Raw genomic sequence first — 17591 nt, forward strand, 5'->3', positions numbered from 1 at the left:
AATGCAAAGTAAGAGCTCCACTAAAACTCCACCCTACAAATACACCAGCTGCAGGCTGACAATTTTCTATCTCAGGCACCTACCTTTGGGTTAAGACTGCAAATTGGATTCCAGCTATTACTAAGTTAAGGACTGTTTTGTGCATTGGATTCATATTCATTGGGAGGTCAGTTACCACTGTGCAAGCTGATTTCATCTAAAACACAAGACATCTGTCAGGAGATTCTTGCTCCATCACCTTAGGTTCAATTCAAAAATAAAATTCAAATATCTATCCCACTGCACCACTTCCCTCCTAGCTAACACAAATATCTCTTTAGGGTTAGGAGTTTCAGAATTCAAACTGGAGTGGTATTTATGAAACGTATAAACAAACAATTTCATAAGAACAGGAGGAGGCCATTCAGCCCCTCCAGCCTATTCCGTGCCATTCAATGAATCATGAAACTACACTTCCTACCTTCTAGGCTGTGCAAAAATATGTCCTTAAATATGATAACATTTAAGCAGATTGAGAACAAGTTATTTCCAAGATTCAGTCTTTCAAATTCACATCTGTTGTGGCTATGGGTGGCACAGTGATTAGCACAGCTGCCTCAGTGCCAGGGACCTGGGTTCGATTCCCAGCTTGGGTCACTGTCTGTGTGGAGTCTGCACGTTCTCCCTCTGGGTTTCCTCCAGGTGTTCCAATTTCCTCCCACAGTCTGAAAGACGTGCTGTTAGGGGCATTGATCCAAACAGATGCCAAAGTGCAGCAACTTCATTGCAATGTCAATGTAAGCATAGTTGTGACACTAACAAACTTGACTTTTACTTTAGGTGGACTATGTGGAATATTATTTCCACACTGGGGAGCTGAGCTGTTTCAAAGCATTGCCCACGCTCCTGACAGTACATCACAGTTTCAGGTCATTCATAAAAAACATAGAATACAAAACAAGAAATAAAATAAGAAGTCCAAAGATGTGCACGTTAGGTTGATTGGCCATGTTAAATTGTCCCTTAGTGTCCTGGAATGTGCGCGCTAGGGGGATTAACAGGGTAAATATTTGGGGTTTCGGGGATAGGGCCTGGGTGGAATTGTTGTCGGTGCAGACTCAATGGGTTGAATGGCATCCTGCTGCATTGTAGGGTTTCTATGATTCTATTAATACGAGATCTAATGGGAGTTGAGTAGGCGTAAATGCAAGGTCACACAGCACAACATTCGGATTTCATACCACAAATCTTTCCAGTTCCATCAACAAACTCACTTCCCTTTTTTTGATTCAAACTCTTATCATAACCTCCACATGCACACCATTTAAATGATGTTAAGCTATGAACTTATGTGACGGTCAACTGAACAAATTAAGTAGTCCGTTTTACAAATGAAATGACTCTTAGAAATAGTGCATAATGTTTAAATTAAGTTATAATATTCCTTCACTCAGTCCAATAAAAATTTCAGGAAATTATATCTGCATTTTACTCCCTGCTCCCCAAGTCTGAACTTAAGCCTAATCAACAAAAATAAACACCCCATTCCCAAATGCAGAAATTACACTGGGGCAAGCTCATGACAGGGCAGTAGGAAGCTGGGGTAGTTTTAAAACATGGAAAAGTGTTTCTGAAAGTTGCTAGCCTCGCAATCATCTGGGACTGACATTTAGGCAGCGTAAATGTTGGATTCTGTCCAGGATAATTTTCCTGTTAACAGCATAAATTGTTCCACTGCCATTGCAAAGCTCTCAAAAACATTTCCATTTCTTGGGTTCAATTATTCCCTCCACTGCTGACCGCAAGCTTTTGTTTGACAAACGACATATGGACATATTAAAATAAACCAAACAGGCAGTAATTCCCAAAGAACTTCCAAGCACATAAGATTTTTCCACAATTCTCTGAGCAATTTGACTAGGATAATCTAACAATGAGTTGTTGAGCACTGACCGATCATTTTGATTTCATTCCTTCAGCTTCAAAAATGCAAGTTGGACTTCAATTTTGAAGCTTACTGAAGTTTGAAGTGTATTTATTAGTGTCACAAGTAGACTTACATTAACGCTACAATGCAGTTACTGTGAAAATGCCGTAGTGGCCATACACTGGCACCTGTTAGGGTAACGAGGCAGAATTTAGCACGGTTAAACCAGCACGTCTTTCGGACTGAGGGGAGAAACCAGAGCACCCCATGGAAACTCACACAGACACAGGCAGAACGTGCAAACTTCACACAGTGACCCAAGGCCGAGAACTGAATCCTGGTCACTGGTGCAATGAGACAGCAGTGCTGACCACTGTGGCATCGAATCACCCAGAATATAGTACTGTACATTACACTGGAAAAAAAAACTAGCATTACCTATCTCACTGCATTTGAACTGGCTGATGGCAAAACAACACTGATGAAAGTTGAGGTACTGCAGGTTACCCACATTCTTCAAAATGTTAGAATAATGACAGAAAATTGCAAAGTGATGAGGAGAGGGAGAGCTAAAAGCTTTAACTTTAAATTTGAAAGAACCTACCCCCATCCCACCCCATGATTGTGTCAAGGCAATAATCGAGGGAAAGACGAAGGTTAGACAATCTTCAACTAAAATGAAATTCTTTAGAATAATCAAGACCATAGCTGATGTTATTGTTGAACGAGCCAGACCCCAGAGTCAAATCTGCCTTGCTGATCACAAGCCTTTTTTAAAATAGTGAAAACGAGAAAGAATTACTGACCTCAAGTGCATAGGACACCAATAATACCTTTAGAATTTTAAGAATTAAAAGAATAAAAAGAAAAAACTTTAGCACACAAGATAAAAATTGCAGTCAAAAGTCTTACAAAGCAAACCTAAAACAAATGCTTAGTCAAAAATTTCACTTGTGAATTAATTCAAGTAAAAAACCGGCAGCCTGTTTAACAGCGCAGCACTAACTGTGAGGGTGGAGTCAGGACTGACAGACTGTTACCTTTTGGAAGTACCCTTATTCATTTTTACAGACATGTGATTGTTATTAACACAAGTGGTAAAAAGGCTTACTGGCATGATGCACTCAACCATCTGCCTTTGCAACAGATGGCTTCCAATTTCAGCCTTTTAAATCAAGCTAAACCATAAATGGGCAGTAACTGAAGAAAGTTCAGTGAAAATACCAAAAAGGTTATTGTAACAGCACGGTAGCACAGCAGTTAGCACTGCTGCCTCACAGCGTCAGGGACTTGGGTTCAATTCCGGCTTGGGTCACCGTCAGTGCAGAGTTTGCACATTCTCCTCTGGGTGCTCCAGCTTCCTCCCACAGTCCAAGGATGTATGGGTCAGGTTGATTGGCCATGCCAAATTGCCCCTTAGTGTTACAGGAACTAGCTAGGGTAAATGCATGAGGTTATGTGGATAGGGTGGGAGGGACTGTGGTCAGTGCAGACTCAATGGGCAAAATAGCCTCTTTCTGCACTGTAGGACTCTATAACTCTATAGTTATAGAACAAGGCACAGTCAGTTGTGCAGTTCTTTCCTATATTTGCACAATGGCTGAAACGACACAACACAATGACTACAAACATCAAAACTGCCTGAAATGTGAAATACAAATACCAGCAAATTTAAATTGCACAGATTTTGCATTATTCAGTGTTCAGAAAGATCCTGGCTGGGGTTTATGTACAGAAACTGGCTGGCAGACTAGATTCAGTAATACACCTGCTAACTACAGCTCATCCAAGTGGTTTGAACTTAAAAATTAAAATACTGCATGAATAGAATACAGCAATCATCTTGGATCTGGACTTTGGTAGATTAAAACAGTGGTGGCACGTTGTGTTTAGTTACTTGGATCCTCCATCATAATTCACTTGTGGTCATGCAGAAAATACACAGCACAAGTCCTAAACTTGAGTCACTACACAAACTGTACCTGCAGGCAAAGTACTGCAAGAAGCTAGGTCATCCAATTTAACATTTAGTCAACACCTGAAGAAAGATTGAATAGACTGGGTCTTTACTAGGCTGATACCGGAGTTGAGGGGGTTGAACTATGAGGAGAGGCTGAATAAACTAGGCTTGTACTCATTAGAGTTTAGAAGAATGAGGGGAGATCTCATTGAGACATATAAGATGATGAATGGGATGGATAGGATAGAGGTGGAGAGGCTCTTCCCGCTCAGAAAGGACAATAGGACTAGAGGGCACAGCCTCAAGATAAGGGGGGGGCGGTTTAGAATGGAGTTGAGGAGGAACTTCTTCACTCAAAGGATGGTGAATCTCTGGAATTCTCTGCCCGTTGAAGTGATGGAAGCTGCCTCGCTAAATATACTTAAGACGCGGGTAGATAGGTTTTTGATAGGCAAGGGGATTAAGGGTTATGGGGAGAGGGCGGGAAAGTGGAACTGAGCCACGACAGATCAGCCATGATCTTACTGAATGGCGGGGCAGGCTCGAAGGGCTAGATGGCCTACTCCTGCTCCTATTTCTTATGTTCTTATGTTCTGTACTCGTTAGAGTTTAGAAGGCTGAGGGGGAATCTTATAGAGACTTACAAGATAATGAAGGGGCTAGATAGGGTAGAGGTAGAGAGATTCTTCCCGCTTAGAAAGGATAGCAGAACTAGAGGGCACGGCCTCAAAATAAGGGGGGCAGTTTAGAACGGAGTTGAGGAGGAACTTCTTCACTCAGAGTGGTGAATCTCTGGAATTCTCTGCCCATTGAAGTGATGGAGGCTACCTCGCTGAATATATTTAAGTCACAGGTAGATAGATTTCTGATAGACAAGGGAATTAAGGGTTATGGCGAGAAAGCGGAAAAGTGAAACTGATCCACTTCAGATCAGCCATGATCTTACTGTATGGCAGGGCAGGCTCAAGGGGCTAGATGGCCTACTCCTGCTCCTATTTCTTATGTTCTATGTTACGTTCTTATGTACCTCAACAGACTGGAGGGTTTGTGTGACAGTCCACTAAAAGCTCCAGAATTAACATTGTCTTTCCCATCATTGCTCAGTGGTTTTGTGGTACAGGAATAACCTCAGCTTCTGAAGAACTAAGAGATATGCAATGATTGAACACGTACACTCCATTACCAAATATTTTCAAACACACAGGGAAGCAAACCACTCAGTTACAAAAAAGAATATCTTTATGTACTGCATTGGATGCAAAGCACTGAGGTCATGGAAGTGCTGTATAAATGCAAGTTCCTTCTATTGGTTTTTGAGGATGAGAATTACTATTAGCAACTATTTATATCCATGGGTCAGTGTCCTAACTTCCATCATACAGAATTTAATCTTTCATCTGGGAAGAGAGTCGACATTAGCAGTAACAGCGGCGAAGATGTCTCCAAGTATTCTCCGCACCCTTGGGCTCAGGGCAGGAAGTGAATAGGCCTTGCCATGGTTTCAACACTGATGGCTATTTATTGCCTCTGGCCTGAATGTCTGTACGTACGTAAACATTCAGGGGCTCAGATAGTCTGCCAGTGATTATTCTCTAGCAAAACTTACAAAAGATAACAATTTGAACAAGGCAGTTTTTTGCTATACTCACATCCTTAGTAAGAGCTAGCACCAAGAGAGGGAAAACAGAAAATAAAAATTGTAAGTTTTGTAGGATTGTGCATGAAGTGGTTCTACAAGAGCATCTTGCTTTTGTGGACCAAATACGTGTACCTGCTTGGTATGTAAAATCAAATGAAATGCAAATTTATGCTTTTATCTGTATACCTTACGGTAAATGGAAGGAACAGGAGCAAGCACAGTAATTAGCACTGCTGCCTCACAGTGCCAGGGACTCGGGTCCAATTCCTGGCTTGGGTAACTGTGCAGAATCTGCAAACTCTCCCCGTGTCTGCGTGGGTTTCCCCCGGGGCTCCAGTTTCCTCCCATAGTCCAAAAGACGTGCTGGTTAGGTGTATTGGCCATGCTAAATTCTCTCTCAATGTACCTGAAGAGGGGCTGGAGTGTGGTGACTAGGGGATTTTCACAGTAACGTAAGCCTACTTGGGACACTAATAAATTAAAAATGCAAATATAAATTTAGAATGGCCTCCGCTGTGAGAAATAAATCCTTTCATTCAGGCATGATGTCAAGACTTTCTCTCAGAGAAAGGGAACCATCTTTCACTCCAAACAAAGCCTTGCTTTCATACTGGACAAACACCATTGGAAAAGAATGGCTCTTCCAAACTGATAGTTAAACAGATTATAATTTTTATGTAACCAGGAAAAGAAATAAATGAAAACATGATGTAACATGCAAACCTAAAGCAATGTATATCAGTCGTATCAGGAAACAGTATGTGACATTCACAAGGTCTGTGATCAACACAAAACTGTTATTGAAAAAGGAATAAATCAAAACATAAAAATAGATCAAGGGCACTTGATTACAAGTTCAAACAAATGATTCTAACTTTCCAAAGATCACTGCTGAAGCCAGATCTCAGACAGCATGTGAAATTGGCCATCTTGTGAAAGGCTTTTTTTTCCTCCAAGTTGTCCTTGCTGGCACTGGCAAGGCCACATTTATTGCCTCCTCCTAGTTGCCCTGGGAAGATAGTGATGTTCCATAGTGATTGTAAGAGTAAGTGGTTGACTAGGTCATAAGGCTTTAAGCAAGTGTGGACTGGAGCCACATTAAGGCCAGATGGTTGTTGTTGGCAGGTACTTTTCCTTGAAGAAAGCCAATAAACCAGCTGGTGATAATGCAGTAGCTCCTGTGATAAGTTTATTCCTCTGGATGGGATTCAGACTCTGGATTTTCAGCTTTGATGGTCCAGTACTGTGGCATCTACTGTGAATTCAACAGGGTTCAGAAACAGAACTCACTCTAGAAACTAAAAGGCCATAAAACAAAGGGCACTGTGTGTATATTTAAAGTAATAAAAAGCTTAAAGTTATGTAAACTGCCATGGGCGGCACAGTTGTTAGCACTGCTGCCTCAGTGCCAGAGACCCCTAATTCCTGGCTTGGGTCACTGTCTGAGTCTGCACATTCTCCCAGTATCTGTTTGGGTTTTGTCCAGTAGCTCCGGTTTCCTCCCACACTCCAATGATGTGCGGGTTAGGTTGATTGGCCTTGTTAAATTGCCCCCTAGTGTCAGGTGGATTAGGGGGGTAAATTAGGAAGGTTACAGGGATGGGGCCTGGGTGGAATTGTCAGTGCAGGCTCGATGGGCCAAATGGCCTCCTTCTGCACTGTAGATTGTAAGATTCTATGAAGTGGAGATGCCGGCGTTGGACTAGGGTAGGCACGGTAAGAAGTCTCAACACCAGGTTAAAGTCCAACAGGTTTATTTGGTATCATGAGCTTTCGGAGCGCTGCTCCTTGATCGGGCGAGTCATGAGGGAGCAACGCTCTGAAAGCTCATGATACCAAATAAATCTGTTGGACTTTAACCTGGTATTGTGAGGCTTCTTACTGATTCCGTGAACTAAGAGCAATGTTATTCTGCTATAACTATTACCCTAGCTGATTTAACAGTAAGTTTAATGGGACAAGATTCGTTACAAAAGAACAAGATACAACATACTGATCATTTCAACAGTTTTACAGACTCTGATCAGGAGCCTCACCAGAATTAAAATGCTTGATAGGATGTCTTAAAAACAAAAGCCAAAGATTGCCACAACTTTCACTTCCCCAATCTGCCCAGTGGTTAACCTCCACACATTCGCTATCCATACCAATAAATTTCACATGCACTCGAACAGGGATTCTCAATTTAGGGTCCACCACTCCTGGGGCTTTGCCAACCATTCTGAAAATTTTGGAAGTGTGGCATGCAGCTGCCATGAGCATCAGACAGAATAAGAGGAGAGCGCACACAGCGAAACACAGATTGGCACAAAATTAAAGACCTGTTTCTGTAAAAGCATTATTAATCCATGCATTATATATTGAGGGTCAGGTTTAGATCAATTGGCTGGATGGCTGGTTTGTGATGCAGAGCGATGACAACAGTGCAGGTTCAATTCCCCTACCGGCTGAGGTTATCCATGAAACCACTCCTCCTCCCCCACCTTCTCAACCTTGCACTTGCCTGAAGCGTGGTGATCCTCAGGTTGAATCATCACCAGTCAGCTCGCCCCCGCCAAGGGGAGAACAGCCAGGCCTCATTGCACATTCCCCCCCTCACAATTTGTAGCCATTCAGATAATAATCTGCCTTCCTGTTTCTGCTACCAAAGTGCATAACCACACATTTATCGACATTATACTGCATCAGCCATGCACCTGCCCACTCACTCAGCTTGCACAAATTTCATTAAAGCAATCTCTACCTCCTGACGTAATGGGCAGCTTTGCAGACTGTAACTATTACATCATGTGACTTATACAGATACGGGAGGCATGCCTTATGAAGATAGGTTGAGGGAGCTGGGACTCTTCTTCCTGGAGAGGCGAAGGTTGAGAGGCGACCTGATAGAGGTTTATAAAATGTTGAGAGGAATAGATAGGGTGGATTCTCAGAGGCTATTTCCCCGGGTTGAAATGGTCGCTACGAGAGGACACAGATTTAAGGTGCGGGGAGGCAAGTACAGAAGTGATGTTAGAGGTAAGTTTTTCACTCAGAGGGTGGTGAGTGAATGGAATCGGCTGCCGTCAGTGGTGGTGGTGGCGAACTCGCTGGGGTCTTTTAAAAGACTTCTGGATGAGTATATGGGATTTAATGGGATTGGGGGTTATAGATAGGTCTATGGATTGGTAGGTATTGATGTGATCGGCGCAACTCGTGGGCCGAAGGGCCTGTTTGTGTAGTGTTCTATATCCTTTCATTACTCAACCTTTTGCAAACCTGAAATGAACTGCAATCAAAATCAACAAATGGCTCACAAAATTAAATTCACTTAGAATCAGAATCTCTACATTGCTGAAGGAGACCATTTGGCCCATCGGGTCTGCATGCATTCTTGTACTGTATGGAACATTTTACCCATGTCCTATTCCCATAACCCCACATTTTTATTCCACAAATTCCCCTAATCTACACATTTTGAGACACTGAGGGGCAATTTACTGTGGCCAAACCATCAAACTTGCACATCCTTCATCTGTGGGAGGAAACCCATGCAGACATGGGAAGAATATGCAAACTCCACACAGACAGTTCCCCAAGGCTGGAATCAGACAGTGACCCAAGCCCAGAATCGAACCCAGGTCTCTGGCACTGACAGGCAGCAGTGCTGACTGCTGTGCCGCCCACTTGTTGGTTTTTGAAAAAAAAAGTGTCAAAGGGGGAATGCATTGTACCAGCATGCTGTGATAAATGATGAATTACACGTTTACACATCTAAATCGCACTGCCCCCACCAACAGCAAGTCCAAAGCTATTTGAGCAACCTAGGTACTTTTCCCTAAAGAAGGTGAAAAGAAAAAAAAATTTAAATCTCAGAAAGCTAACCAACCTCCCGCTGATTCAAAAGTAAACATTAGCAGAGGAAACACCTGTCCAGCTGGGTGAGCAAGAGACCGTTTGGGAGATCATTAAATAAATTTACAAGTACGGGCAAGAGAGAAATAAAAATGACAGCATGGGTGTAAATAAATCTAAAGGATATAAATCCAGCAGTCTCATTTTAAAGGATTGTTCATTTGAAGTAAATGCAGAGGGTCAGAGAGACAATGATCTCACAATGAGCCAGGCTCTCCACTCCATGAACGAAGGGAGTCAAAAGTCTGAATTTCTGTCCGAATCTGACAAATGCAAGAGACTTGCATTCCGAATTTCTTCATTTTCAAGTGAAAGCTGTGCTGCTGCCAAGGTTTGATGCTGAATTTAGTAGAAGGAGAAACTGAATCACTGAACCACTCTAATGCAGCTCAGTGCTGTACTGCGGAAGGGCTGCCCCCTCAGAGGTGTTTTGTTAAGACATTCCACCACAGGCCCTCTGTCCTCTCAAGTGGGCAAAAACCCCAAAGCACTGTTTAAAAACACAGCATAGGCACTCTTCAGGGTGCGTCAACCCATACTTTTTCCTCAAACATCACAAAACATAGGAAAATCTCAGTAGATCTGGCAGCATCTGTAAGGAGAGAGAAGAGCTGACATTTTGAGTCCGGACGACCCTTTGTCAAAGCTTAAAGGCATAGAAAGTGGGAGATATTTATACTGCACGGCGAGGGAATGAAAGATGAGTCATTCCCCAAAAACAAGTGGGGAGGCTAAGAAGTGCTAAGGCACCCCATAGAGATAATTTAGCTTTGAAAAAGTCATCTGAACTCAAAACGCCAGCTCTTTTCTCTCCTTACAGATGCTGCCAGACCTGCTGAGGCTTTCCAACATTTCCAATTCCAGCATCTGGAATAATTTGCTTTTATCACAAAACACAGATCATCTGATCATTCTCATGTTGCTGCTTGTGGGATCTTGCTGTGCACAAATGGTTTGCCACATTCTCTACATGATAACAATGGCTACAGTTTAAAAGCATTCCTTTGCCTCTATAAAATATATAGTGCCTTTTACAAGCACAAAGCAGCCTTGATTTTTTTTTAAACCTGACAGAACTTTATCCCACAATGGTGTCCTTGCAAACTTACTTGATTCAAGTTATGCAAAGAATAAGAAATCCCTCAGGAAACATTTCTGCAGGGCTGGGTAATCCCACAGCTTCAGCTCTACAACTAGTTTGATTAATTTAAGGGTAATTGTTTTGCTTCTGATGGGTTTGGTTTCCACGTTGAACTCACTCTGAGCAGCTCCACTCCTCTTTTCACGTTGAGCGTTTTGCTATTTGTTAATGCTCGTGCTCCCTTTCTCCATTTTTAAAGCTTGTTTGAAAGCTGCACAAATTGGACAAGTCTGGGAGACTGCAATTTAGTCTGACCAAAATAAATAAGCAAAATCCCAATAAATTGTTTCAGAGCTGTCCATACAATTACACATGCAGTGCAATGTCTAGAAAGGTTTTACATGTCATATTTTTGTGCGACACCAGTCTACAATCACAGCTAAAATGGAGAGCATTTCAATGCTTTTTATATATGTGGTTTTATCTGCGCTCTGACTGCAGAGGCTCATCATTATCAGTGACTTGCTGATACACTGATCACACAACAACACTCTTCCGATTCCGCCACTGCTTTGCTTCACATCAGAAATAACATCTGCACCACATTTCTTCATTACTGCTCTAAGTCATTCAATGAAAACCAACAAAGCCAATATTGCTGACACATAACTTTTTCCATTTGAGGGCTCATGGAAAGAGGACCACATCATTTGCTATGACCTGTTTTATTCCATTACCAACTAAGAAACTCAGAGTGCAATTGTATTTGCCAGATTTAACCAGAGAATTTCTGGCCTGCGAAACATTCTTGTCTACATTCCTGGACATTAATCTGGGTAGAAACAAGGACAAGGAGAGTTCCTTTCCAAAACATTTCAATAAGTTATTCAAAACCTTCTATTTTCTGGGTCACAGCATAAAAAAAGCTGTAAGAGTAATATCAAATAGCCCTGATGCCCTTATAACTGTAACAGAACATAATACTGTCACGTAACCTGACTTCTGTTGCTAACTACAAAAATGAACTATAACTCAAATCAGGCCATTTCTGAATTCTAAAAAAAATCAAAGCAAGGTACCATATTGCCGAAGGATTTAAGGACAAAACCTAATTCATCAAATCAGACTTGAAGTATTCGCAGGTTCAAGGTCAAAGTCACATGGGAGATAAGTGTGGATTCAAAATCTTCCTTCAAATCTGCATAACAATGTTTTCAAAGGCAAATGCAAGACTGTCATTGAGTGCAACTCTCAAATCTGTATAAAAGGCGCTAAAATATTTGCAGTGACAAGTAAGAGAGCACTTAGTCCAGCTTCATTCTCGGAGATCCTGGATGGAGGGTGAATGTTATTGCCACCCAGAGCCATCCAGAACAGGAGGACCCAGCCTTCACTCACACAATAATGCTATACCAGCTGAAGGGGTAACAGTGTGTATTGTGATTGGTTTGATCATGCCCAGAAACTGGGCAGGGAAATAAATCACAGTTAACTGAGGATCAGGACTGAGCTTTGCCGAGATGTGTTCATGGCCAAATAATTAAACATCTAGACTCACAGATAAAGAATAATCACCGAACAGTTTCCTAAATCTAACAAATTGCGTTGCCCTTTGCTAAAATAAACCACCATCTTTAAAAAAAAAGTGGGTGGGAGAGGGTTCAGATCTAGCCAAGTCAAAAATAAATAACAACTCACGTTTTGGAGGCAGTCCCATAAAGCTCTATATCGCTTGCCAGTTGACACAGATGACATAATACCATGTGTGCAACTGCAATCTGTAAAAACCTGCCAGATTTCCAACAGAGTATAATTTACAGAGAGCAGAACGCACAAATAGGCCACATTTATTTGTCACAAGTAGGCTTACATTAATACTGCAATAAAGTTGTGAAAATCCTCTAATCACCACATTCCGGCACCTGATTGGGTGCAGAGGGAGAATGTAGCACAGCTAACGCACCTAACCAACACATCTTTTGCACCACCGGAGGAAACCCACGACACGAGGAAAACGTGCAGATTCACATAGTGACCCAAGCCTAGAACTGAACCGGGGTCCTGATGTTGTGAGGTAGCAGCACTAACCACTGTGCCATCGTGCCACCACATGGCTCCACTGGTCCACGCTAGTGTTTACGATCCATACAAGCCTCATTCCATCTTCTTCATCGAATCTGATTGACATAACTTCCTATTCTTTTTCTCTCCCGTGTCCCTCAAGTTTACCCTTAAACACATCTAAACCATTTGCCTCAATCACACCTTGTGGCAGCGAGTTCACATTTCAACCACTCTCTGAATGAAGGAGGTTTTCCCAAATCAGATTTGTCTCTCCCAGAAGAAGAAACATTTTCTCTGCGTCTACCATTAAACATTCTCCTCATCTCAATTTAAGTTATCCCTTCAACCTTCTCAACTGAAAGGCGACATTCCAAACACACGCCAAGGAAACTGAAGGTACAAAAGAATAATCCTGCGAATGTGAGTGAACTAATAATTAGACAAATTCCTCTTCAGAATATATAGATAAGAGGTATCTGGGGGTGCTCTAGATAATCTTGTTTAAATGTTCAGATAACACCTGAATTGTCATATGAACCATTAGTCACAATCAGGTTACCACAGTGCTGGATCTTACTGTGCATAAATTAGCCACCATATTTTCTACACGACAACCAAAGTTATGCCCCAAAATTACTCTACTGGTTTTAAAGGGCTTTGAGACATCTTGAAGCAAATCAGTGGCAGAATCGGAAGAGTGTTGCTGTAGTACGATCAGTGTATCAGCAAGTCACTGATAATGGTGAGCCTCTGCAGTCAGAGCACAGATAAAACCACATATATAAAAAGCATTGAAATGCTCTCCATTTTAGCTGTGATTGTAGACTGGTGTCGCACAAAAATATGACATGTAAAACCTTTCCAGACATTGCATTGCATGTGCAATTGTATGGACAGTTCTGAAACAATTTATTGGGATTTTGCTTATTTATTTTGGTCAGACTAAACTGCAGTCTCCCAGACTACCCCGCAATGGTTTTGAGGTCCAATTTGTGCAGCTTTCAAACAAGCTTTAAAAATGAAGAAAGGGAGCACAAGCATTAACAAATAGCAAAATGCTCAACGTGAAAAGAGGAGTGGAGCTGCTCAGAGTGAGTTCAACGTGGAAACCAAACCCATTAGAAGCAAAACAATTACCTTTAAATTAATCAAACTAGTTGTAGAGCTGAAGCTGTGGGATTACCCAGCCCTGCAGAAATGTTTCCTGAGGGATTTCTTATTCTTTGCATAACTTGAATCAAGTAAGTTTGCAAGGGCACCATTGTGGGATAAAGTTCTGTCAGGTAAAAAAAAATCAAGGCTGCTTTACGCTTGTAAAAGGCACTATATATTTTATAGAGGCAAAGGAATGCTTTTGAACTGTAGCCATTGTTATCATGTAGAGAATGTGGCAAACCAGTTGTGCACAGCAAGATCCCACAAGCAGCAACATGAGAATGATCAGATGATCTGTGTTTTGTGATAAAAGCAAATTACTCCGGATGCTGGAATCGGAAACCAAAACAGAAAACGTTGGAAAACCTCAGCAGGTCTGGTAGCATCTGTAAGGAGATAAAAGAGCTCAAATGCTCCAACCCAGACAACAACATTCCACACTTCCCAGACATACTTTCTTCCACCACCTTCCATCGGGAAATGGAACACAAACGTCTAAAGTCATGTACGAATTGACTCAAGAACAGCTATCTTCCTTGCTACCATCAGACTTTTGAATGGACCTACCTCGCACTAAGTTGATCTTTCTCTACACCCTAGCTCTCACTGTAACACTACATCCTGCACCCTCTCCTTTTTTTCCCCTCTATGAACGGAATGTTTTGCCTGCACAGCATGCAAGGAACAATACTTTTCACTGTATATTAACACACATGACAATAATAAATCACATCAAACCAAAGGATCCCATGCACCCCGGACATTCATTCTTCCGCCGGCAAAAAGATACAAAAGCCTGAGGTCACATACCAACCGACTCAAGAACAGCTTCTTCCCTGCTGCTGTCAGACTTTTGACTGGACCTACCTTGCATTAAGTTGATCTTTCTCTACACCCTAACTATGACCATAACACCACATTCTGCACCCTCTCCTCTAAGAATGGTGCGTTTTGTCTGTATAGCACAAAAAAAAACTTTTCACTGTATGCTAATACATGTGACAACAATATATCAAATCAAACCAAAGGACCCCACGCACCCTGGCCATTCTCTCCTCCACCTTCATCTGTCAGGAAGAAGATACAAAAATCTGAGGTCACGTACCAACCGACTTAACAGCAGCTTCTTCCCTGCTGCTGTCAAGACTTTTGAATGGACCCACCTCGCATTATGTTGATCTTTCTCTACGCCCTAACTATGACTGTAACACTATACTCTGCACCCTCTTCTTTCCTTCTCTGTGAACGGTATGCTTTGTCTGTAACAGTGCGCAAAGAAACAATACTTCCCACTGTATGTTAATACATGTGACAATAATAAATCCTTCCCCCTCTGTACTCTATGAATAGTAATGCTTCGTCTGTATAATACACAAGTAATACTTTGCGTGTGACAACAATAAATGAAAGTGACTAATGGATAGAGTGTAGGCAGTGGTGGTGGTGGTGGTTGTTTACCTGGTGGAGAGTTGGGTGAAATCCCCCCCATCCAGGAGGCGGATTTTACAGAAGAGCACCCCGTTGACGAAGGGGACAGCGGCCAGCTCCTCCAGGCTGAAGAAGGTCTGGAACTTGAACTTCTTCTTCTTCATGATGAAAGCCATGGGCTCCGGGGGAGGTGGGGGCGGGAGAGCCGCCTCCCGCTCAAACCGGGGGGGGGGGGAGGAAGGGGGTGAACGGCAGCGGCACAGGGACAGCGGCGGACGAGGAGGATCAGCAGCCGGACGGCGCAGGCCCGCGGCGGCTCGAGGCCGGCGCGCAGCCCGGGGCCGCCGACTGGGGACGGGACTCAGGCCCGGGGACACAGGGCTCGGCGCTCGGGCCGCATCCGTGCCGCCGGGAGCCGGGCATGGGCGCCGAGCTGCGGTGCTCCGAACCGGGGGGGGAGGGCTTCCTTCAGCGGGGACGGGGGGGGGGGGGGGATCCTTCGCCCGGGTCCCGGGGTGAATGTGGACACGCTGCCCCTCCTCACACAGCGGCTCCCTCAGCCTCAGCCTCCGCTCACCCTCGATCCCCGTTCTCCGCTCTCCCGGACCGCCGTCCCCCCCTCTCCGCTCCCGCAGCCAAACCCGCGACGCCTATTGGCCGCGCCGTGCCGCCCCGGATTGGCTACCCTCACCAAGCGGTCAACAATGATTGGTCGCCGGCTCAGGGGGTGGAGCTCCGGGTGAAGTGGCCCTTCTGATTGGTCCGTCTGCCCCGCAAAGGTTAAAGGGCCGTCGCCGATTGGCCGACATCGCGCTGTGTCCTCACATTGCGAAGCAGATTGGTTGGACGCAGTGCCGGCCCGCTGATTGGCTAGCTGACACTGGGATCCGATTGGTTAGCTCAGTCTGGCAGCTGATTGGTTGATTTCCAGGCTCCTTTATCAGTTCTGAGTTTACCTGTGGGGAGCACAGGATAGGAACACAGGGACATGGGGACATAGGGACATGGGAACATAGGGACATGGGAACATAGGAACACAGGGACATGGGAACATAGGGACATGGGAACATAGGAACATGGGAACATAGGAACACAGGGACATGGGGACATAGGGACATGGGAACATAGGGACATGGGAACATAGGAACATGGGAACATAGGAACATAGGGACATGGGAACATAGGGACATGGGAACATGGGAACATAGGGGCATGAGAACATAGGGACATGAGAACATGGGAACATAGGGACATAGGAACAGGGGAGCATAGGAACATGGTAACATACAAACATGAGAACACAGGAACATGGGGATATAGGGACATGGAAATATAGGAACACAGAAGCATGGAAACATGGTAACATAAGAACATGGGGACATATGAACATGGGAACATGAGAACATAAACATTTGAAAATATATTAATGGGGAGCATGGGAACATAGGAACATGGGAATGTAAGAACATAGGAACATGGACATATGAACGTAAGAACATGGTAACAATCAAACATGGGAACATAGGAACCTGGAGATATAGGGATGTAGGAATATAGGAACACGGAAGCATGGGAACAAGGTAACATAGGAACATGCAAACGTGGGAATATAGGAACATGGGAGCATTGGAACATGGGAGCATAAGAACATGGGATCTTAGGAGCATGGGGATATAGGGACATGGGAACATGCAAACATTGGAATTAGGCACAGAAATAGGCAAATTCAGCCCTTTGCGCTTCCTCCACCATTCAATCAGATCATGGTTGATCTCTCCTTGGTCTCAAATCCACCTCCCCACCTGTTTCCCCATATCCCCTTAACCCTCTCTTTATTAAAAATATATCTATCTCCTTCTTGAAACCATTCAATGATTCAGATTCCACCGTGCTCTGGGCAGTGAGTTCCACAAATTCACCACGCTCTGTGAGAAGTAGTTTCTCCTTAACTCAGTTTTAAATCTACCACCTTTCAACCTATACTTGTGACCTCTTGTTCGAGATTGCCCCATAACAGGAAACATTTGGTCTACATTTACTTTATCAATCCCTTTTAAAGTTTTATATACTTGACCAGATCCACTGTCATCCTTCTAAACTCCAGTGAGTATGAGGCCAAACTGTTTAATCTCTCCTCATACATCAACTTTTCATCCCCAGAATCAATCTGGGTGTCCAATGGCATTGATTTGACTTGATTTATTATTGTCACATGTAGTGGGATACAGTGAAAAGTATTATTTCTTGTGCGCTAACCAGACAAAACACATTGTTCACAGAGAAGGAAAGGAGAGAGTGCAGTCATAGCTAGGGTGTAGAGAAAAATCGGCTTAAAATAAGGTAGGTCCATTCAAAAGTCCGATGGCAGCAGGGAAGAGGCTGTTCTTGAGTCGGTTGCTTTGTGCAACTTTTGTATCTTTTTCCTGACAGAAGAAGGTGGAAAGAAGAATGTCCAGGATGCGTG

At 43.3% G+C, this 17591-nt stretch overlaps 1 protein-coding gene across 2 annotated transcripts in view; it reads right to left on the minus strand.

Moving 5' to 3' along the window:
- Window positions 1–15346, minus strand: part of LOC145358089 (early estrogen-induced gene 1 protein-like) — a 119710-nt gene extending 104364 nt beyond the window's left edge. For both annotated transcript variants that reach the window (XM_080211763.1, XM_080211762.1), the window contains exon 1: window positions 15158–15346. In XM_080211763.1, the coding sequence (XP_080067889.1) occupies window positions 15158–15303 (146 nt within the window). In that variant the 5' untranslated portion in view covers window positions 15304–15346. The remainder of the gene's footprint in view (window positions 1–15157) is intronic.
- Between the last annotated feature and the right edge of the window lie 2245 nt (window positions 15347–17591).

Source organism: Carcharhinus amblyrhynchos, chromosome 25, assembly GCF_965287045.1.
Source record: "Carcharhinus amblyrhynchos chromosome 25, sCarAmb.v2.hapA, whole genome shotgun sequence".
Taxonomy (NCBI): domain Eukaryota; kingdom Metazoa; phylum Chordata; class Chondrichthyes; order Carcharhiniformes; family Carcharhinidae; genus Carcharhinus; species Carcharhinus amblyrhynchos.